Source organism: Astatotilapia calliptera, chromosome 3 (genome assembly GCF_900246225.1).
Source record: "Astatotilapia calliptera chromosome 3, fAstCal1.2, whole genome shotgun sequence".
In the NCBI taxonomy this organism is placed as follows: domain Eukaryota; kingdom Metazoa; phylum Chordata; class Actinopteri; order Cichliformes; family Cichlidae; genus Astatotilapia; species Astatotilapia calliptera.
The window spans coordinates 568,587-592,277 of NC_039304.1; the positions used below are offsets into that span (position 1 = coordinate 568,587).

Here is a 23,691-nt window from a genome sequence, read left to right on the forward strand (position 1 = left end):
CTACGGTAAATAGCTAAATATTTAACACATGCGGTGATACCTGATATGTGAAGCTTCACTTACCTTTTCTTACACTTCACATAGGTGCCATATTCATCTTTCCCACAATTTCCAAAATCATTTCCTGCTGCATTGACATCTTCAAAGCAGACATCATGGGCCGGTTGAGCTCCTGGAAACATATCATACCCAATTAACTCTATTTTCCCAAAATACCCCAAAGGCAAAAGTCACTACATCAAAAGTTGAGTAACATTAGAAATGTAAGGATATGTGAATGTTTGGTGCTTTGAGTGCTTTGTGAAAGTAAGGATAGACCTTTCCAAGTACCAGGCTATTTACTATGTACTAAACTTCCTGAGAAGAGAACACAGATGTTTGGATGACTAGACGGAAGAGTTACAAGAAATTGAAGACATCACTTTTAGGAAACATAAGTTGGAATACAATGTCAACTAACTAACCTTGGTAAGCTGACAGTATAGACATTTCATTTGTAGTTTTATTAAATACTGACCTTCAACAAAGACTTAGTGGTTTATAGGCATGTGCAGTAAATTAATGTCATATTGAGGGAGGTGATGAAGTGCATGTAAAACCATTTTCATTACCGTAGCCCCAGAGCTGCAAGCACTGCTGTTCATGGGTGAGGCACATGCCATTGTAGCAGTAGGCCATTCCGTATTGACAAGAGGAGCCATCCAGCAGGTAAACGTTGGCAGGGCAGTAAGGAGAAGCCCCAGTGCAGTATTCTGGAAGGTCACATGCTCCTGCTGGGCGCCGGCACATGGTACCCGCCTGCTTCAACTGACATGCGTAGGGAACAGAGGGTGAGGAAGGAGGAAAGGAGCACAAGACATGGAGAAGCATCTTTAGTTTAGTGATACTTAGCAAAATGATGCACACTGAAGCCTTCTACATATAAGGATTAAAGTGTAAATATCTGCCTACAAATACTTCAAATTTGATTTCTGATGCGTTTAACTAGAATTTTCCCAAAGCAAACAGATTTTCCCAAGCAAATGACAGCTCTACCTCCCATCACCATAGGGGTAGGCAATATACAGAAGGTTTATGAAAGCTTTTTTCTAGAAAATATCTTTGTGTGTTCATTGTTGATGTAAAAAACAAAATCCTGGAGGTGGTTTAAATCTAAAAGCACACTTACACATTACAAATAGTTATTTGAACCAATGTTTATATGAAATACTCTTTAGTCTAAATGAGAAGAAAAACTAAAAACAGTATTAAAAGAGTTTTTAAGTAAAACCATTAGGTTTAAAATGCAAACGTATAAAGGAGAACAAACAAATTGTTGCCACAATGGATGGACCAGCACATCTGATTTGGACCTGATTTTTAACCCACATCCCCTGACACAGCCCTACCATTTATCCAACCTCGGGACCTGCACTTGGAGTACACGAGATTATCTTGCAACACTAATCCTTCACTTGTAAGGCGAGTGTGTTAACCATTATACTCACAAGACAACAAATACAGGGCTCTAGAGTGCGACCAAATTTTTCAGTGGTGCGACTAAAAAAAAAATATTTGGTTGCACCTGTGCGACCAACTGTTCAGGTAGCAAAAAAAAAAAAAAAAAAAATCTGCAACCTTCCCTGTGGTCAACAACAGACACACATCATGCCCCTATCGTGGACTAAACCAATCAGAGATAGTCAGGGGCGGGACCTCTCTGATTGGCCGTGGTCCAGTTGAAAGTGCAGGTGGAAGTGGGAGGTGAGTAGCTTGAATAAAGCGATATCAATTCATTAAATCCAGAATCAACTTTTAAATATAACTGTGTTTTGCCATAAACAAGAAAGAAAGCCCAGCAGAGGATGTACTTCCTGAGGCAGCTGAAGAAATTCAACCTGCCAACACGGACGATGATGCAGTTCTACACTGCAATCATCGAGTCCATCCTCACCTCCTCCATCACCGTGTGGTACGCTGGAGCCACTATCAGGGACAAACAGAGACTGCAGCGTGTTGTGCGCTCTGCTGAGAAGGTGATTGGCTGCAGACTCCCATCTTTGCAGGACCTGTACACCTCCAGGACATTGCGGCGTGCAGCTCGGATCTCAGCTGACCCTTCTCACCCTGGACACAGTCTGTTTGACCTGCTCCCCTCAGGCAGGAGGCTCCGGTCCATTCGCACCAGAACCTCTCGCCATAAGAACAGTTTCTTCCCCTCTGCTGTTGGACACATGAACAATAACCATATGACTGTACCCGCCACTAACACATGACCCTACGCTGTGTCACTGCATCATTCTATGTTTGGCACTGATCACCACCTGCACTCATGTATATATCTTTCAACATAGCACTCTTAATTCTTATTCTCATGTATATATCTCATGTATATCTCATGCACATATCTTTCCACGTAGCACTTTTAATTCTTATCCCTACTTTTATTTTTTTCCATGTCTATTTAAGTGCTATTTATGACAGCATGTTTGCACTGAAGCACCGCAGCAATTTCCTAATGTTGTAAACCTGCTCAACATTTGGCAATAAACCCCATTCTGATTCTGATTCTGATTCTGATAAACGCCAGATTCTCAGATTAAAGCTCACAAAACCATTTCAACAACAACCAAACAGCAGATGAGAGCAGGTACACGGATTCCACACAAAGATGTAAACACAGACCCGACGCATCAGAATCAGCTTTGTCTTTCTCGGCTTTCTCTTACTTTGCACCCCTCGCAGCACATTCCATGGGCACACTGGACCGCCTCCTTCAAGGTACAGTTATTGGGATTGCAGCAGTCGTTTTCACATTCCTGTTGACAATCATACAATAACATACAATATCAAGGTTTAAACACTGAAGCGTATATAACGAAAAACAATAATAATAAAATAATAACCTCTGCTTTAACTTTAATGATTCGAATAAAACGGATTTCATAAATGATTTGAAGGTTATGTTTAATCACCTTTTTTACAGAGTAAGCTCAGTTATGTAAAAAGAACTATATTTAACCAATAAGCAAAAGCAACTACACACACACACACACACACACACACACACGCGCACACACACGCACACACACACACATACTTCTCTGTTCAGAGTATCTGTCTGAGCTGCTGCCTTGTTCTGCCTCGTTCTCTCAGGTCAGCAGACCAAATGCTTTTCCTTGTTCTAAAGACATAATGGATACTCGAGGGGACAGGCCTTCGCAGTTGCGGCTCCAAAATTGTTGAGCAATGTGTGACTGCAATGTGTATGACAAAAGAATTTCCCTCGGGATAAATAAAGTTCTTCTTATCTTATCTTATCTGCACATAAGGAAGGCTTAAAAACGCACTTTTAATCCACTCACCGAAATCAGGACTCGAGTCTTGATTTCCACTTTGACATTCAGATGACGGGATCAATATTTGGTGTAAATAACATGAACTAGCTGCATTAGTACTAGCATAGTGGTGAATAAGTATAGAAGTGTGTGTGAAGTCTCCTTATTTTCTTTCAAGACTGTCAGTGGACCACCGCTTTTGGCACCAGTAGAAAACAACAGTGATCGCAGTACATCCATACTCCCTAACAAAGGCTTGTATGCTGAATCACAATGGGCACAAGCACTATTTCTATGCAGAAGTGCTTTCTATCTAACATTACTCCTTACTCCAATGGATGCATCGGAAACAGACTTGGGGTTAACCTCATGCCTAAGGCATGCCAACTTTAGGGTTAGGGATAACCTAACCCACCAACCTTCTGATTAGTAGATGATCTGCTCTACCTCCTGAGGTACAGCCACCGCAGTGGGCGTCGTATCACAGTCTCAAAAAAGTGCTGTTTAATTTTTTTAAACAATACAGTAAATAAATGCATCTGAAATGCAGTGATGTGAAGTCATTACTTTCATAATAAGAATACTCTGGCTTTTCTCTTCTATTTAAACCTACATTCGACAAAGATGAGAACTCTGCACAGTGGTATGACAATTAAAAATCCGATTATCTATAACAACATAGCATAGCATTTCATCTGTTTTTAAAAGCTGAAAAAACTACAGAATGGACATGATGATGAGATGGTTTTGTCAAAAGTTGGATATTTTCTCTTCAGCTAAGTTTTGTGTGAAAATCAGCTGACAATTGTCTGCAAAATAATTTAATAATAGGACAAGTAAATCATAACCAAGGTTTAAAGCTGTTACAAAAAGTAAATGAGCATCAAAAAAGTTTTTTAACTTACGAGAATTAAACATAATGCATTACTTTATTGCAGGGGTCAGGCCTGTGTCCTGCAGGTTTTAGATGCGTCCTTGGTCCAACACAGCTGATTCAAATGGCTAAATGACCTCCCCACTTGTCATGAAGTTCTCCAGAGGCCTGGTAATGAACAAATCATTCGATGCAGGTGTATTGACCCAGGGTGATATATCTGCAACCTACAGGACACCAGCCCTTGAGGCCTGGAGTTTCCCACCTCTGCTTTATTTATCCTTTTATCTGGTAGGGAAAGTTAATATAAGTTCAAATTGAATACTTGTCCTCACATCTGGTTCTCCACAATCACACTCTTCTCCGTCCTCCACAAAGCCGTTGCCACACTTCTTGCCCCCCACCAGATCGTTCATGTTGGGAATGTTATATAAGCACATGCCCCCTCCCTTCTGGAAATAGCGGTCCAAATCGCGTTTGCTGCAGTAACTGAAGACTCGAGGGAATGGGTGCCTGGACAGGGACATTATCATATTATTAACATTGAACAGAAAGTAAAAAAATATCAATGTTATGCATGCATTTGTACATTTTACAATTATTCAATCTGTAAGTATTTTGGCTGATATACTATTTAAGTCATTAGCAATTAGCAGAGGGAGAGAGAGAGCATGTGAGAGACAGAGGTCACAGGTTCTGAATGAGCTGTGTGTTACTGCTTTGTATAACTTGAACTATTTTTTTTTTCAAAGATAAAAAAACAAAGGTGAAGCTGTGAATGATGAAGTATTTTAATATATTTTGCAGTTAGGCTTAAACATGGCTCTTTACCATCCCTGCTCCCATCACAGAAACCATTAATATTGAATGTACGACTACCACAGTAATCTTGGACATGGGTGTAAGAAAAAAAGAAGGAAAAAGCGTGCATGGGCAAAACACCTTCCAAGTACTATTCAGCTACCTCCCTCTTCTCAACATAGATGCTCATCTAGAGGCTAAATCCATGGTCATCATAATCATCAAGGTGATATATAAAGAAGATGCACTGACTCTAGAACAGTTCTGCACTTATCTTAATCCCGTGGCCTTCTCAGCTATTGCCTAGACTTTTAAGCCACTTCCTTTGTAAACTAGTCACATGTATAAGCTGACAGACCAGGGATCTCAAACTCAGAGGAGCTGGGGGCCACTGCTGGCACTGTCATCTCATCAGAGGGAAAGTCCACAAATATTTCCAAAAATTTAGTGTTTTTGTTTATTTTAAATATGACAAAAAAACCTATGACTGAACGTTATTGGAAAACACAAACCGTGTATAGACGAGTCTTAACAGTTTACTTACAACTGGGCTCGTCAGGCACTCTACACTTGCAGTGGTTATTATTATATTTACATGCTTTCATCTTCTGTTTCTCACCAGTAGCAACTTGTACTTTTCAACTCTCCTTTTCCTCCATGCCTCGCACTCACACACACACACACAAAGGGAGGGGCAGTCCCACACATTCTCCTTGCAGCACGGACTACACTGTCCATACACTGTCACAAAGGGCTATGCCTGTAACACTGCTCATATTGCCTTCATGTTAAATCATTTTTTTTAAATAATATATATATATATATATATATATATATATATATATATATATATATATATATATATATATATATATATATATATATATATATATATATATATAAACACCCAGCACGCCCCTGCGGGCGGTTTATCCTTCAAGCTCGGGTCCTCTACCAGAGGCCTGGGAGCTTGAGGGTCCTGCGCAGTATCTTAGCTGTTCCCAGGACTGCGCTCTTCTGGACAGAGATCTCCGATGTTATTCCCGGGATCTGCTGGATATATATATATATATATATACAGTGCTGGAGGAAAGCAATCCTTAGGTTTCAGTTTAGCTCCACTATAGGCACTGCTACTTATTGTAAACCGTGAAAAGCTTACATGATATTTTGATTCTACGCTTTCTGTCTGATATTGTATTGTATTATGTCAGTTTGTTATATTGTAATTTTTATTGAACTAAGTTGTTTATCATGTTTATCAAGGAACAAAGTCTTTCACACAAATACTTGTTTTCCTTCATTCAGATTTGTAGTACCTATTTACAGGACAACACAAGAAAAACAAATTCAAAGGCAAAATATAAAAATCTAATAAAAAATTATCAAGGGAATAGTTTGTTAAACAGCCATGCTAGTATTTCAGCAGCTAGAACTGTTTTTCATGTGTCAAGTAATGTAATGTGTCAGTGTGTTATGGCTGCTTCGTTCTATAAAACATTTCTTCCTGTTAAAAGGTTTTTTCCTTTCGTTGTTGCCACGTCCTTGTCATGTTTACTATATTATTGTAGGGTCTTTATAAGGAAGCTTGAGGGAATTGCTGTTGTGGTGCTATATAAATAAAATTGACTTGAGTTGAAATCAAGGTGTTAGTAACAACATCTGAGGGTGACTAGGATGTTTCTTTAGTCCTGTGCAGAGCTCGTGGCTAACCCGGTGGCAGCGGCCATCACACAGCCTCCTTGATCGGCAGTGGCCTCCACACAGCAGCTGTCATGGTCATGGCTCATCCCAAAGTTGTGGCCAATCTCGTGGGCCATGGTGGCTGCAGCACCAATGGACAGCTCTGAGTGGTCCTGTAGAGGAATAACAAAAGGAGCTGTCACTTATGTGATGCAGTCTATCAACAATATGTTCAAACTAATTTAATATGGGTGTGTCAAAGTAAGCTGACTTCATGGTTGGGCCAGGTTATTATGGTTATTGTTAAGTCTATTAAAATGATTTTAGTGCATCTAAGTTAAAAGTTGAACTGTGGATTTGTATGTTGTATCTCAAAACTCCTGGTTATAAATTTGTATTTGTTTGACTGATTGTCTAACTTTGTGTTCCTTTTTCAGTGATATATTATTTTTTTGATTGTTAACTTTTCAAACTGACATGTTTAAAGAATGAATTTGTTACTTTTAACATACATTAAATTATATCTTTATTAAAGTAACAAAATGAGTGAGTGTGTTTCCAGCATGGCCAGAGGGGTGCTAAGCCTAGAAGACTCGCAACACACAGAGCTCTTGATTTTTTTTAAAACTTCTATATTACAGTTCGTTAATACCAAAGAACCATCTCCAGTACTTTCTCCTGTCTCAAAATTTCATGTCAGAAAATAATGTAGACATCAACAGGCATAACACGCACATACGATTTACACACGGTTTACACATGCCTCAATTCGTGGGCATGTCCATGTCCCATTAACAATAGCTTGATAAACAAAATAAAATTATTTTTCTAGTGTCTAAATGGATGCTCAGTCAACCAGGTACGGAAATGGTCATGACAATTTGCATATTAATGAAGAAACTGACCTCATAGCCCATTTTTTGCCAGTTGTACTAGTTTCAGTGAGTATGTATGGTTTAAAAGGTTAGGGAAACCTGCAGTCAGCTGAGACTGAGCGGCTCATTTATCATCACTTCGATGAGTGACAAAATGTTTCTCCCACTTAAAACGCTACGTCCAGGTGAACAGAATAAACTTTTTTGGGATTTTTATTCCATTATTTCAGACTGCAGTGATCCCAATAATATGTGGGGTACATCAACAACATTTATTTTGAGTCAGATACTAAAGGCTTCTCTAGGAGCAGCGGCTGTCTCGCTATCTGAGCAGTACAGCAAGTTTTTCTTTTGAATTCAGCTGTTGCTAGAAAGCAGAATGATGTCAGCTGTGAATTATTATAAGAAAATGAAAAAGCTAAAAATTAGAAAAAAAACCCTCTGGATTTGTAATTTACCTGTTTATATAAGCCTGTTAATTAGTGGGCTTTTAACCTGGATCATTGACCATCTGATAATACAAATAAGATGGTCAGTGATATTTCAGTGGATACTCTCCATGCCCAAAAACAGACAGTGAAGCGAGCAGGAAAAAATTACATGACGTGAAGACAGAGAAAAAGAGGAGGAAGAAGGAAAGAAAAGTAGAAATGTATTTCCACATACCACATTGATGCCTCCAGAGTTTTCCAGGCTGCACATCCCCTCCAGTGGTGCCATGCCGATAGTTGTCCCCTTGAATGTCACACCCCTTTCACACAGAGAAAAAACACGAGAAACAGAGTGAATTATGACTTAACCTCAACCTTCTTCCTGTTCACTTCGGGGTCCACAGTGGATGCACTGAATGCAGTTGGTCTCTTGGCATGCTAAAACAGAATCAAGCTCTGACTGAATAATGAAAACAAAACAGATCCTAATGTATCAGCACATCTAATCACAGAGTCTACATTTTTCTAATTAACATTTGTGCTGCTCCTGCTACTATTTTGAGTTTTTTGCTCTATTGGAAGCAAAATCTTTTGTTTGTTTTATAAGCATTTATTAGTTTATATATTAACCAACTGCCAGAGGCTCATCATACAATGGTGAGTGCAGAGACACATGGCACTGTGCTAATTATCAGCCCAGGTCTAAACATCACAGAGGTTGAGCGCAACTGATTTAATACAATTCTCCTGAGCTTGATATTCAGTGAAACAATTACAGATCAATCCTGTTACATCGGATGCTTTCACAGTATAATGCATGGATGGGTAATTCATTTTCCCAAGTAACCACATGGGAAAGTGGGAGTGTTACACCAAGGTTACACCAATGTTATGATGCTTAGGCAGCAATTGTCCTTCTCTCCTGGATCACCTGGTGCTTTCTCTGGTGCGAAGCAACGGGGCTGTGACAGCCGGAATAGCTCTTTGGGTCCGGCAGCAGGTACCTACCAGGTGTAGACCGGGAAGGAAAGAGGCGATGAGCCAATCCATAAGCAGACGAAGATGTCCACTTTCCAGCTTACCACTGCGTTTCCCCCGTGAATGGTGATCCAATATTATTGATTTTACAATTTGAGTAACAAGTGCCAGAAACAGCACAAACACAAACACAAATGGCAGTGACAGACGGCAGGCCACTTTAGAGTCGCTGTGAAAATGCTTAACAACAAAAATGTAATAATTAAATGTATTACATTCAGACATGCTGCTGAACCTGCACCTGCTCAACTTCCCTGATTTATTAGACTGAACATGGTCAGAGATGCCATCACCTCTCCATCATGATTAAAGTTTTGCTTGTGTTTTCTAATCTGGTCTAAAGACCGACCTTTTCGGTTTGGCTTTTAAACCCAGTCTAGAATGTTCATTTTGATATTGATGTTCTATAATTTTACTGGGTTTTTTTACTATGTATTTTATTTATAGTACTTATATTTTATTAATCTTTTGGCTCTCTTCCACAGCATTTCTTTTATCCTGGCTTACTTCTCTTGAACCTTGAGGCTGCTGTTGTTGTGTATAAATAAAATTGAATTGAACTGAATTATGTTCAGCACTTTGGTCAGTACTCCCTGTTTTTAAAGTGCTTTATAAATAAAGTTGGCTTGGCTCAATTGCTCAATACTGGCATGTTGAATATAAATAAAATACATAAACAATAAATATGTTGAATTAAAAATGAAGAATAACAGTGATTTTAATCACAGGCCTCACTGAGAGAGCCTCTACAGAGTCTGAGTCCTGGATGTTGTTTTTCTCCTCTTGTTTTTTTGTTTTGTCGTCTTGTGATAGGAGCAGTAAATTCTAAGAATACTAAAAATATAATTTGTAGGTGGTTGAAATAAGAGATATTACTTCCTGCCATTGCAGTATTGTATCACAACACTGTAAAGGCTTGCTGGAAATACTCCACTTAGTCTGCTGACACTGTGACCTAGTTTCAGATAAACAAAAGATAAACGTTGGAGCCTAATCAGTTTCACAGCCACCCCAATTCTTGACTTATTTGACAAAAGAAAGTCACACATTCTTTCATAGACCTTTAACAAATAATATTTTTTTTAAACTTCTTGTCAATGAAAAAAAGGTCACATTTTCTGTCATGCAAGTCCATGTAAAGTCACTAAGAATATGAAAAAGTGAACAAATGTCTATTATGTAAACCACTTGAATGGATTCATAAAATAAATTTAGCATTTATTCCGCAGACAGCAATGAAGCCATACTGAATTTGTATACTAAAGTCATGAAAATATGTTTTCACAGGACCTTATGCAGAGGCATATATGTGTAAAACTGAGTACACAGGAATTTAAAGGATAAGTAACAGCCAGGTGCTGCTAATCATTTCATTAATTATTTTTGAGAAAATGTAGTCACCTCGATAGAAGCTGAATTTTTGGCATTCAGTGGTATGTTAACAAAATGTCACAATCTTCCTGAGTAACTGTAAAACATTTCTTCACAATGATGTGAGAGTCATTCAGAAAGTGATTACTGCAAGTTACTACTTGCTACTGGTTTTACACACTGTTAAATCACTGGGTATACTTGACACATTATTTTTCCCTTGACTGTATAGTATAACTATTTTTTTAATGAAAAACCACAGTCGGCATATCCACTCTGTTTCCAACTGATCACTGAAAAGGTAGCTGTGAACTGACAAGAAAAATATTATTTTGATTCCAACAGGTATGAAAATGATTTAAAGTTCCTGCTTGAAATACAAAAATGCTTCAGACAGAGGTGAAAGACCCGATGTAAACAACATGATTTTGTTTTCTACATGTCTGGTGTTGGCTCAGTGCTGTGGTATGTTTCTTACGTAAGCAACTGGGCATTGTCATGCTTCTTGCGTGATTTTAGCTTCTGTCTCCATTGGAGGAAGGACCAAAGGGTTGCATTTGGCTCCTCGGTGATGATGCACTGATCTCTTTTAGTCCAAACCTCCAGACCAATGAGAGGCACACGGATGTTCAGAGCCCTGTAGAACTGAACATAGACACAACAGATATTATTTTTCTACATTTTTCCAAATGGCAAATAAAAAAAAACAACAACAACTATTACTAGTGACTGTCACAATATTAAAACTACTGACAGGTGAAGTCATATTAAGTACTGTATTTGTGTGTTTTCAATCACTACGGATTTAGAACATAAAAGTTATCTCAAAGTAGATAACTAATACATGACAAGGAAATATATGTGGACCCAGCAACAATAGCTTGTTGAATCAAACTGTCTGTTCTCTGGAGAACAGGAGTGAACAGCAGAAGCCCTCATCCTTACCTTATCCACATAATTAGCAATTTCCATTATCCTCGCCTTAGTCTTTTCATAATCTTGATTCTGCCGTTGAAACTGCACGATTACATAAATGAATGTTAGCCATGAGGGGAAAATGTAAAACATTTTAGAAACAATTAATCCCGACTGATACCAATTAGAGTGGGAGAGGACTTCAGTCTTCTTATTGGTAAATATATTTTATAACACTTTGCCCAACTTAGAATCTCTGAACATTGTATACACTGCTGGATCTTAGTAATGCTGATGGTGGTTTACAACTAAAATGTGTTTTTCCCTTTAATAAACATTAAGAAGAATACTGGCGAGAATACTGTCAGTATTTTTTAATGAATTGTGTTCCAGTCGCCTTAAATGTGGCAGGAGCCCAAAGTGTACTTCAATTGAGACATAGTATTTAATTACTGCAGAACAACCATTTGAAAGTCCGTCCACCTGGCAATTCAACCTAAATCTATCCCCACATTAAGCAGACAAATACTAACTCCACTTACTTTTGCCTCAGTACAACTACTAGATAAGCTTAGAATTGTCCATATAAAAGAGTCATATTATCTTGAATTACATAATTGTTTAGTATGTAACTGAGTGTCCATCCTGCTGTGTGAGTTTGATCTTAGCAGACAAATGTAGTAGTAGATTATTCCTGTAGTTGCACAGGAATAATCGGCTTGGGCATGAATAAGGCAGGTGATGAGTCATCTTACCAATGTATTATCCGCCACAATGTACAGTTCGATGTACTTAGTCGTACCCAAGGTATTCCTTTTAACCTGCCATTAAAGAGAAGAAGGAAGGAGCAACATGTTTATAAATACAGTAACATAAACTGATGGGCTAAAACACTCTCAAACAAAGATAGGAGATAGGGAATACCTAAAATGTTAAGAGACACATACTTGTCAGTCCATTAGAGTGGACGAATGTGCAGAAAAGGTGTAAAAAGGCTGTCACAGACTTGACATGAAATATTATACATATTTAGACAGTGAACTATGGGGAAAAACACTGGATGAAGATATAACTGCTCAGCACTAAAAGAGATCCTTTAAAGCAGTAAACAAAAACAAAATATTGAATCAATCAATTGTATTTATATGATTATATTATATTATATTATATTATATGAAATAGCAACAACAGTCAACAGTTAACCCCCTATGATCAAGCAGTTGAAGGCTGCCAACTGCCCTGTTGGGGCTGACAGGAGGACGACAAAGCTAAACATAACATACACTGTGGAAGAGACCCAGAGCCCCGGCCTTATTGGGCAGTGGGGGTGTGAGGCAGGGGTGTGGTCTCTGCATTCCACATTTCTCGTATTAGTGACTCGTCTCCGTGTTCCATTTAAAGTTTTCCACAGCAAATAAAAGCTGCCTCTTTCAGTTGAACCGTTTCATTGGAGTCCTGTATTTAAGTCCTACCTCTGACTGCTACACAGCACCTCCATGGTAGCTTTAGAAATGTACAAAAAGACAACATGGTTTGACAAGAACAAAATATGATTGAATCTAAGCAAAACTAAAATCATGCTATTTGGGAATTTTCAAATTAACTCATAAGCACAGATTCACAAAGATGGTGTGGAAATAGAAAAAGATCATGAGTTTCTTGGTTTCTGGTTCATTTTTACACTGAACAAATTATGTATTAAGAAATATACAACCTTCCTGACAATATTATAAATCTGTTTTCTAAAAGGAATGTGGGATACAATTTGAGGGAAGAATTACATTTAAAATATTCCTGTTTTCCTTATGCTTTGTTTGATTGTGTTTTTTCTTTTCTTTGTTGTTGCATCACAAACAAACAAACAAACTTGACTTGCCTGCAGTGAGTCCTGGCCTTAGTCCAATGAAACATCTTTGAAATAAATTAGGTCTTATTGTGTCACACCCCTAAACCTCGTAAAAAGCTTTCCTAGAAGAACTGAATCTGTTATAGCTGCAAAGGGATGGCCAACGTTTTATTAGACCCTATGGATTAAGAATGAGATGTCACTCAAGTAATTCGTGTGTGAAGGCAGGTAAGTAAATACTTTTAGCAAGAGAACATAGACGCCAGTGGTACCTTTAGAGAAAGTGCTTTGACACAGACATGAAAGCTACAAAATAGACTGAATGGTGGTGGAGTGGTTTAGAAATTCGCTCACAGAGAGAAGGTTTCTGGTTTAAATCCTGTTTGAGGTGGCTACACATATTCTGGTTGTGCTTTCTCCCTTTTGGGGGAGTAATTCATTATTTTTCTCTGTTCCAGATCTGTCTATATAAACCTAATGTAATTTTTGACTTAATCAACCCAATTTGGTTTAGAAAAGGTGTACCACTGATTTCTGGAAGACTCACCCTTGAATGAAATGATGAGAGCAGATTAGAGAAAAGGTTGGGCTGTGTGGTGTGATGCGTGTGGTAGCAGCTTCCACCCTTAATTGGCAGCTTCATGGTACTCAACAGTGAGTGGTAGACTGGATCTACACTGCTGATTGGCTCCAGGTAGTAGGTGTCACTAGAATTCAGTGATATCAGCCCTCTGTGTAAAAGGGGGAAAAAGTGTTGCAGTTTGAATTGAAGCACAAAGATAGACAAAAAATACAGACTTGTTTTGCCTCCCATAGCAGTCTGACTGCTGAAGACCTGTGTGAGTTACAAAATGTGATCCCCAGATAACACAACCGGCAAATGCAAAGCAGGGGCAGGATTCACATTAACATGTACATCCCTGTATTAACCAATGTCATATAGGCCCAGTTTATTTTTTCATGTCACTGTTGTGATGAGACCTTAAATAGCATTTGCATTTTCTGTTGTATGCTTCCTTTGGTGTTCTTGTTATGTATAAAAACGTGTTTTTTGAAAATAGCTGATCTGCACTTTGCCAACATGTGTCAAAAAATATAGTTCAATAAAGTTGCTCTATGTAGTGTTTAACTGTTGATATGCAGCGTTATTAAATTTATTGTTTATGCAACGGTTGACATAGCACATTTGCTTTTGAGAATATTTTAGATGGCACTCATCATCAGAAAGGTTGCCGACCCCTGTTGTAGCCAAAAGGATTTTATTTGCCATATCTTCACAACAGCTGCTCATATAACAGCCACGGGAATAAGGATTAATAAACTAGTATGGCATGAAGCAGAACAAATTAGGATGAAGTATCTGTGGCTCTCTTCAGACCTCCCTCCAATCTTGCCATTTAGGAAAAGAAGGATATCACATCCCAGACTAAAGACTAAAGCATCACCATACTACCAGCAAACAAAAGGAGATGCATCATCGTTCTTAAGGCTAAGCTAATTTGACCTGCTACTAGCCTACTCAGTTAACTTGTGCTTGTAGCCAGGTAATGCATGCAAGAAGTGAAGCAGTTACATGTGAGTGAAACTTCCAGCCAACTCAGACATTAAAATACAGACATTTATCACTACATCCAATCCAAAAGATTGATATATGTTTCAAAATGATTAAACTAAGCTTATTATTAATCTTAGAACTATGGTATCTAACCAGATTCTTACTCTTGATGGCATTACCTTGGCCTCCAGTAACACTGTGAGGAACCTTGGAGTCATTTTTGACCAGGACATGTCCTTCAATGCACATATTAAACAAATATGCAGGACTACTTTCTTTCACTTGTGCAAAATCTCTAAAATTAGAAATATCCTGTCTCAGAGTGACGCTAAAAACTAGTTCATGCATTTATTAAGTCTATGTTGGACTACTGTAATTCATTATTATCAGGATTTCCTATAAACTCCCTGAAAAGCCTTCAGTTGATGCAAAATGTTGCAGCAGGAGTACTGACAGAGGCTAGAAAAAGCAGATTTTTCCTATATTGGCTTCTCTTCATTGGCTCCCTGTTAAATCCAGAACTGAATTCAAAATCCTGCTCCTCACGTACAAGGTCCTGAATAATCAGTCCCCATCTTATCTTAACCCTTTAAACCCTAACCCCTTTTTAGCAAGGGTGTCCAACTCCAGGCCTCGAGGGCCGGTGTCCTGCAGGTTTGGGTTTAAAGGGCTAATGACCTTATAGCAGCAGTCCCCAACCTTTTTTGTGCCACGGACAGATTTAACATCAGACAATATTTTCACGGACCGCCGTTTAAGGTGTCACGGATAATTACAACAAAATAAAATGATACGACCAAGACAAAAACTGTGGTATTTTGTAAATATAATAATAACCGCGAAATCACTGTGTAATTGTGTAACTCCGTTAGCAGCGTCCTCCTGAAATGCGGCAACAACATTGAGAGTAACATCCTCTTCTTGCCCTTTAATGCTCTCTGGTTGCTATGGTAACATGCAAATATTTCTTTCAAAATAAGACACACAATTACAACATGGGAAAGACCCAGGGAAACCAAGTTAACGATAAAAACCCTGAAAACCATATATTTCACACTCGAGCCTCAACTTTTGCGGCCCGGTACCAAACGACTCATGGACCGGTATCGGTCCTTGGCCCGGGGGTTGGGAACAGCTGCCTTATAGTACCAAATCACCCCATTAGGGCACTTTGGTCTCACACTGCAGGGTTACTTGTTGTTTCTAGAGTATTTAAAAGTAGAATGGGAGGGAGAGCCTCCAGTTTTCAGGCCCCTCTTCTGTGGAATCAGCTTCCACATTGGATTCAGGAGACAGACACTCTCTACTTTTAAGATTAGGCTTCAAACTTTCCTTTTTGCTAAAGCATATAATTAGGGCTGGATCAGGTGACCCTGAATCCTCCCTTAGTTATGCTCTGGCTCTTTTCCACAGCATGTCTTTATCCTGTCTTCCTTCTCTCACCCCAACGGGTCATCGCAGAAGGCAGTTTTTCTCTGTATGAGTTATTGTAGGGTCTACCTTACAATATAAAGTACCTTAAAGCAACTGTTGTTGTGATTTGGTGCTGTATAAATAAAATAATTTGAAAAATTGAAAAATAAAATTATTAGACAATCATTCACTGGACCTAGAAGAAGCATTCTGTGCAAAAGCAAAAATCTGTAATCTGCCTTTCCTCATCTCCAGTATTAAGCAGCATAACTACTTTAAAAGCCTCAACATAAACACTTCTCTGACAGCCTGGTGGGAATTCCTAAAAACAACTAAGTCTTCGCTTATTCCATGTAAACTAACACCCTTTTGGAACAATCCAGTTGTTTTTTCAGAAAAAGGGTATACTAAGTTTTTTATCATGGTATGAGAAAGGGATTTAAAAAATCTAGAACATGTTATACAAGATGGAAAATTCATTTCATTTGAAGAACTATCAAAACATAGACTGAGCAAATGTGACATTCTTGAATATCATCAACTGAAATCCATCATAGAAGAAACATTCAATCCTGGTCAACTGAATCAAGAAATACCTACTTGGGTAACAAAATGTTTTAAATACCTGCCCAAACGGTGATCAAAAATGCTATAAGCTATTGTTTAAAAATGACTAAATGCCCCAACTTACAACTTACACAATAATCTCTATAGAACACACTACACGGGACAAAGGTTGTTCCCAATGGGTCTTACACAATCGAACATATGCACCTATTGCAAAGACAACTCTGTTGAGAGCTATGTGCATGCTATATGGTTCTGCATGCCTGTCCAACAGTTCTTGCAGAAGATATGTGAAGACCTAACCACGTGGTTTAGTTGCTATATCTCAACCTCACTGTGCAACATAACATAGTTAACATAAGTGAACTAGATATGGAAGCAAATACATCATGTGTACTCCTTACTTCCTTATGCATCACCAAGAAAAGCCTGATGCTTATGTGTTCAATATAAAGATTTAGTTCTTGACCACATTGGTCTGGAGAAAATGTCTGTCTCCTCAAAACACCAACTGGATGAATTTATCTCTCTCTGGTTCCCACTGATCAATTCCATTACTTAGTGGGGGTGATCTGCTGTAGTCTCGTTTCCCTATTTGAATTGGAGGTGGATGGTGGTGGTCTCCTGGGCTGCAGCTGACTGGCGGTCTTCCTGAGGGCTGGAGAGCTGCGGTTGCTGTTTGGCCTGTGCATCTACCTCAGTTGGTGGTGGTGGAGGACTGGGGTGGGTGCTGCTTGACGGTCTTGAGATGTGGCCCTGGGGTGCTAGTGGTGGCCTTTGGTACTCTTGGAAGCTGCGGATAGCGTGGTTGTACTGGTTTTATCTCTGTCTGCCCCAGGTTTCTGCAGGGCATTGCTGCAGCTTCTCACCCTCATTATCAAGTACATTTGTCACAAAGACACAGGCATTCTCACACTCACTCCCTCTCTCCCTCTCACAGACACACACACACACTATAGGAATAATGTAGATTTATGTATCTCTGTATTTTTTTGTGTGCTGTACATTTGTTTTGTTTTGCTTTTTCTGTCTCTTACAGGTGCAGCAATAGGCAATACAATGTGCATTCCTATTTGTGGAATACACGATTGCTTTTGTAATTGTATCATCGGATCTATACCCATAAGTTCTGGACACAGATGAAGAAAAGAGCTGAACTGTCAGCTGATCCCAACCAGGTGGTGAGTTGGATCAGGTGGCGGATAGTATGCCAGCACGCCTAAAGGTGGAGGTTATCCCCGCTGTTATGTTTTCCCCTGTTTGTGTCATTAACTAAGCAGGAGTTATACAGAGCCAGACAGATAAACACGTTAGCTGTTTACATTCAGGCTTCTTCTTTTTATTCATTATACCTCAGGAAGATACACACACATTACATGGTGACCACTACTGGCGATAGCTTGTATAACACATATATAACACCAGTGACGTGGCACCAGATAAATGAAAAAAAGATAGATTAATGTTTGTTTATGTTCACCTAATAACACTTGATACAGTGTAACAACAATTAATCATGAGGTAGGGACAGTACCTGAATCCTGAGCATGTGCGGAGTGCAACCCAGGAATCTGGATGTTTTCTTACATGGCCATGGTAAAAGCAATGATCCTGAAAGAGAAAAGATTTAGAAACATTATCTCCATCTTTCATTAGCAAAAAAGCTCTACAAAAATACAGAATTGTTTCTTCGGTGTGATGGATTGACCTGTTGGAGATTAGATTACTTTTGTTAGAGAGACTTCTGGATGTTATTCAGGATGTCACCATAGACAAAGTTGAACAGCTCCTCCTTTCACTTGGTTGCATCTGGCTGCACAACATCAGAGAAGTCTTTTAAGTCTTCACTGTTTTGAGTTTTGAGAAGTCATTTATGCTTGTAGTTTCTATAAATATAATTTGTTTTCCTTGTGGTTATGATTTTTCCTGATTCCCATATTGTTCTATTTCTGTATTGTTCTGTATGATTGACTTTAGGTTTGTTAGTTTCCTTTAACTCAGAAAATTTGCAACCTCGCCCATTCCATTGCAACCTCGCCCATGTCCTGTATATGGACATATTACCAGTACAGTTAAGGGTACCTTTCACCAGCTTCCATCCTCACCACTGCCAGCCAGCTCCTGTCCGCAACCATCCTTCTTTCTGTCTGTTCAGGAAGGCAGGTCTCACAGCAGTGGATTAAGAGTAGCAATTCCTCACCTGAGCAAGTGTTTGCTCCCATTCTCGTAAAAAAACTGTTCTTGTGACGCCACAGTTTTCCCCAGTGTTTTCCATCAACCGGAACAGTTTTCCCTCTGGTTATGTCTGGTTTATGTTGATTTCCCTTTAATGTGTTCAATACTTTTTCTGTCATTTCCTACTATTACACATTTTTACAGATATCTATGGTTTTTTGGGGGGGGGGTTTGTATGTGTGGATGTATGGGTTTCTTTTACTTACATCTGGTGAGAATTTAATACCAATAGCACATTTGGAAAGATATATACTTAGACAATTGAAATACACACACACACACACTTAAATAAATACATATTGATTTATATATTTCCTACTATTACACATTTTTACAGATATCTATGGTTTTTGGGGGGGGGGTTTTGTATGTGTGGATGTATGGTTTTTTTTTACTTACATCTGGTGAGAATTTAATACCAATAGCACATTTGGAAAGATATATACTTAGACAATTGAAATACACACACACACACACACACACACACACACACTTAAATAAATACATATTGATTTATATATGTCCACAAAAATTACAGGAAGTCCTTGTCTGACTTGGACATAACTGACATTTGGCAAGTTGGGAGGGTGTGTTTTATTAATTTACATTAAACTCGGATCCAGATCATGCGAAACATTTCCTGTATTTCCTGCATCTTTTCAACAATTCAAATCACGTAACAAGGAAGTCACATCAACCAGGGCCTCGTTTGTCTTTACCAATGACTGTAGAAAACATGGACGACGCGACAGCACCTCCTCCCATTGTGCAAAAATGACTGACGACTCGTTCAGTTAAGGAAAATACAACCATGTCACTGTTATGAAAAAGACACACAGTTTAACATCTTATAGACACAGCTTTGACTAAGAACCCTCTTTTTATTCTTACTTTATGGCTTTAAAAAAATATCGAGATATATATCATATGTTGCCATCCAGTTAAAGAATATCAAGATATGATTTTTGGGTCATATCGCCCAGTCCTAATAGAGACTAGTAGTGGATTTTCAGTGTTTCCCTGTGTTTCAACAGCACAGTTGTATTTCTGACAGCATAAGAATGGCCTGCCTGGGGGAATTACTACAAAGAAGAGCTTTAGGGTGGGCCAAGAAGTGTTAAAAACTAAGCCCTGCTGACACCTCTAATTCTCGGGGACCCTTGGCTTTGTATTCACAATCCTAACCTTGACTAGTTTCACACTGGCATCTCTGGTTTGAGGACATGGCAGTGGTTTTCCATCAGGACAAGTAATCATAATCAGAATATTTTATTAATCACCAAGGGAATTATGTGGTTACAGTTGCTCCAAGACAATATCAGGAAAAGACTGAACTAAAATAAATGATACCAATATATTACAAAGTTTACAAAATATAACAAATAGCTCAAATATATATAAATAGCTAAATAATTAATATCAAGAATATTACAGAGGTGAATATATGATTGACATTTTACTCTAAACTATAAGCTTGTTATTTTCCCTGTAGAGCATATGCAATAGGGTGTAACTACTGCACTGTGCATTAGGTGGAGGAGTTGTACAGGGTTAGAGTTAGCATTGATAGCCACAGGCAGGAATGATTTCATGTGTCATTTAGTGGTGCATTTGGGTGATCTTAGGCTACGTTCACACTGCAGGCGAAAGCGCATCAAATCCGACTTTTTTGACCCTATGTGACCCATGGTATGATAGTGATCATGGTATGACAGTGTGAACAGCACAAATCCGATATTTTCAAATCCGACCTGGGTCACTTTCGTATGTGGTACTGAATCCGATACACATCTGATGTTTTAGAAAGCGACTGCTGTTTGAATGGCCATGTCACAACTGACAGACGGCAATTATCAGCGCCCGAGAAGACATTGTGAATGCTTCCTGGCCATCCCGTGTAGATGTTAGTGAAACTGCTGGGAAGACAGCGCTGGAGAAACGTGAACATTTTATTTGTACTGTATAATCTGCAGATTCTGACAGAAATCTGCAGCTATCCTTTGAAGCACCTGTTAAGTCTAATTGTTGAATGTTGCCATTGTGTTTCTTAAATTTGTATAGTCTTAGTTTAAGCAGTAGGATCAAAGCCATCTCTTTGATTCTGACCACCTCTCCAGCCACTCTGTGCTGGGGGAGGTTTTATTGTAGATACATCCTATCTGAAAGATCTGTTTCTTTTGATGTAAGCTTCCTGGGTTTACGACCCTTTGGTCAGCAGGAGGTCTAACACACACACACACACACACACACACACACACACACACACACACACACACACACACAGTGTATACATTTACTAGAGATGGACCGATCCGATATTACGTATCGGTATCGGTCCGATACTGACCTAAATTACTGGATCGGATATCGGAGAAAAATAAAAAAATGTAATCCGATCCATTAAATATCACGAAAGCACCTCGCAAAACTTGCAACACGCCGTAACTCACCTCAGAACGTTAGCAGTCGGAGCAGTATGCATCATGTGATAGAGCAGCTGTGGCATGCCGGACCTGTCGGTGGTCTGGATAGCATGTGGAGATTCGCTAGCAACCTGGCATTTCATCTCCGACAAAGTTATCCCAGAGAGAAGTAAAGCAAGTGTGTAAGTCCATCTCTGAATGTTTGTAAAGCATTCCCACGTTAAGCTTAACAAGCGACTGCCTCTCGCTCTCCGGCTGCTACTTCAATCGTGAAACTGCTTAAATGATCAGCTGATCGGCTTTTCTGTCGCGAGTCCGTGTCTCTTGTTTGTTTTTGGCCCACTTTGCACCAGAAAGAGGAAACCAGCGGCTGAACAACAGCAGAACGTTTAAGCTTGATAAGCTGTTGTTAGAATTTATTTAATATTTCTTTCTACACCAGGATCTTTTTCTACGTAGCTGACGCTGGTAACTGTGCAGGGGCGGATCTAGCAAAGTTTAGCCAGGGGGGCCGATAGGGCATGAACAGGGAAAAGGGGGCACAAAGACATACTTTTCTTTCTTATTCTCATTTAAAATGTCGAGCTTTTAATAAATAATTATCTGACACCCAAAGTTTTAATTTGATGTAAAATGAATAGAAGTCAATTACTGTATATAGTGACTATTAAGTCTAATATATACCCTAGTATGCTATAGTACTTTTTACTTTGGGAAGGTACCATCTGTGCAGTCTGCAATTTTGTTGAAGAAAGATGTTGAATCTATTTAATATTTCTTGAAAAATAATTGATTTCTGTGCATTTTTTTTCACACTGCATCAAATTAAGGTTGATTACGTCGATTAAGCATCATGAGGTGGCGCGTGAGGGGTGGTTCCTTATTTTTTATTTATTTCTTTTTGTTGTTGCTGGGAGTTGGAACCCTATTAGTTAGGTTGCTTAATATTTACGCTAAGTACTCTTTAAAATACCAGAATAGGGAGGATGGTGTAGGTCTAAGTTTATTAGATTGATCAGTATTGCTGAACTATGAAATATTTTTTTGTATACAGGTATAACAGAATAGCTTTAGTGTAGTTGTTGTTTTAAACTTGAGTATGAACTTGCAGACTTGCAAAATGCAGCAAGATATTTTAAAAAACAGTTTTGTTGATTAAAAAACACTATATCGGATTCATATCGGTATCGACAGATATCCAAATTTATGATATCGGTATCGGTATCGGACATAAAAAAGTGGTATCGTGCCATCTCTAACATTTACATACAGTCCTTGTCTATGTAACCAAACGGGGTTGCAGGGGGAGGTGTTTTGTAAACTATTGTTTGAAGTTTGTCAATAAAAGGCAGCGAGAGGAGGGCCACCATTGTGGTCATTTCGACGTGCTGGTCACAGATGGAAGGGCCTCCCTTGCGCAAGAAATCGATCGAACACTGTTGCCTTGTTTTTCTTTCATGGGAATAAGTCCTGGATACAGCGGGGTCTGAGTTTAGACCCAACATTAATTGGTCCTTCGAGCCGGAGTCCAAGAATTTCGCCGCACACTGAGGGGAGAGAGGACACGCCGCCTGACAAAGACCTGGAGTGTTAAATTCGTGACCAGGCCGGTGGAATAGCGTCTGAACTCCCCTCATGGACGGCGACTGACGGGATTCTAGGACTCTCCTGTGAACGAAACGAAACTCAACGGTAAGCAATCGGAGAGCGTCTCTATAACCGTGTGAATGAATTTAGGATCCTAGATAGAAAAAGCGTCACCGTGATTCTGCGTGAAACGTTTGAGTCCGGGGGAGCGCTGGTCACGAGAGCGCACGTGGACCCAAAACAATAGAGAGCGGCTACGGGCTGTGCGTTAAACGTGAGTCCGGGAGCGCGCTAGCCGCGTGAGAGAGATGCAGGCTTCTCCGCCATTTGGGGCGTAGAGAGTTCTCCGCCATTTGGGGCGTGGAGAGAACCTAGGTTTGGAGTCTGGAATCTCCGCCATTTGGGGCGTTGGAGAGTGTCCGAAAGTTGAATTCTCCGCCATATGGGGCGTTTGAGAGTTTTCAACAGAGAGCGCTAGCTGTGCGTGCAGACGCAAGCGATAGGCCTATGTTGTGTGTGTGTGCGGGCCAGACGTGGTCTGCGTGAGTGTGGCTGATTGTTGTCTTGTAATGGAGAATAAAATGTGTAAGTATGCCTTAGAAGGAGATGTAAAATTTATGGAGAAATTTTCACCAGGCAGCACGCAGTATGTAGGTTGTTGGTGTAAGAAATATGGATTTGAAGGGACATTAGTGGAAGTTAAGTGTAAAATGCTGGTAGAAAGAATAGCTGTAAGTGTAGCAGGTAACACAGGTAAAGC

At 39.3% G+C, this 23,691-nt stretch overlaps 1 protein-coding gene across 2 annotated transcripts in view; it reads right to left on the reverse strand.

Annotated features, from left to right (window-relative positions):
- The window catches only part of adam19a (ADAM metallopeptidase domain 19a), a 95,735-nt gene that overhangs the window by 21,352 nt on the left and 50,692 nt on the right, over positions 1–23,691 (reverse strand). For both annotated transcript variants that reach the window (XM_026158289.1, XM_026158285.1), the window contains exons 5-15: positions 18,221–18,297; positions 13,699–13,882; positions 12,061–12,126; positions 11,336–11,407; positions 10,869–11,035; positions 8,217–8,301; positions 6,706–6,848; positions 4,527–4,704; positions 2,709–2,798; positions 612–807; positions 64–172 (exon numbers count right to left, since the gene is read on the reverse strand). In XM_026158289.1, coding sequence (XP_026014074.1) covers positions 64–172; positions 612–807; positions 2,709–2,798; positions 4,527–4,704; positions 6,706–6,848; positions 8,217–8,301; positions 10,869–11,035; positions 11,336–11,407; positions 12,061–12,126; positions 13,699–13,882; positions 18,221–18,297 — 1,367 coding nt within the window. The remainder of the gene's footprint in view (positions 1–63; positions 173–611; positions 808–2,708; positions 2,799–4,526; positions 4,705–6,705; positions 6,849–8,216; positions 8,302–10,868; positions 11,036–11,335; positions 11,408–12,060; positions 12,127–13,698; positions 13,883–18,220; positions 18,298–23,691) is intronic.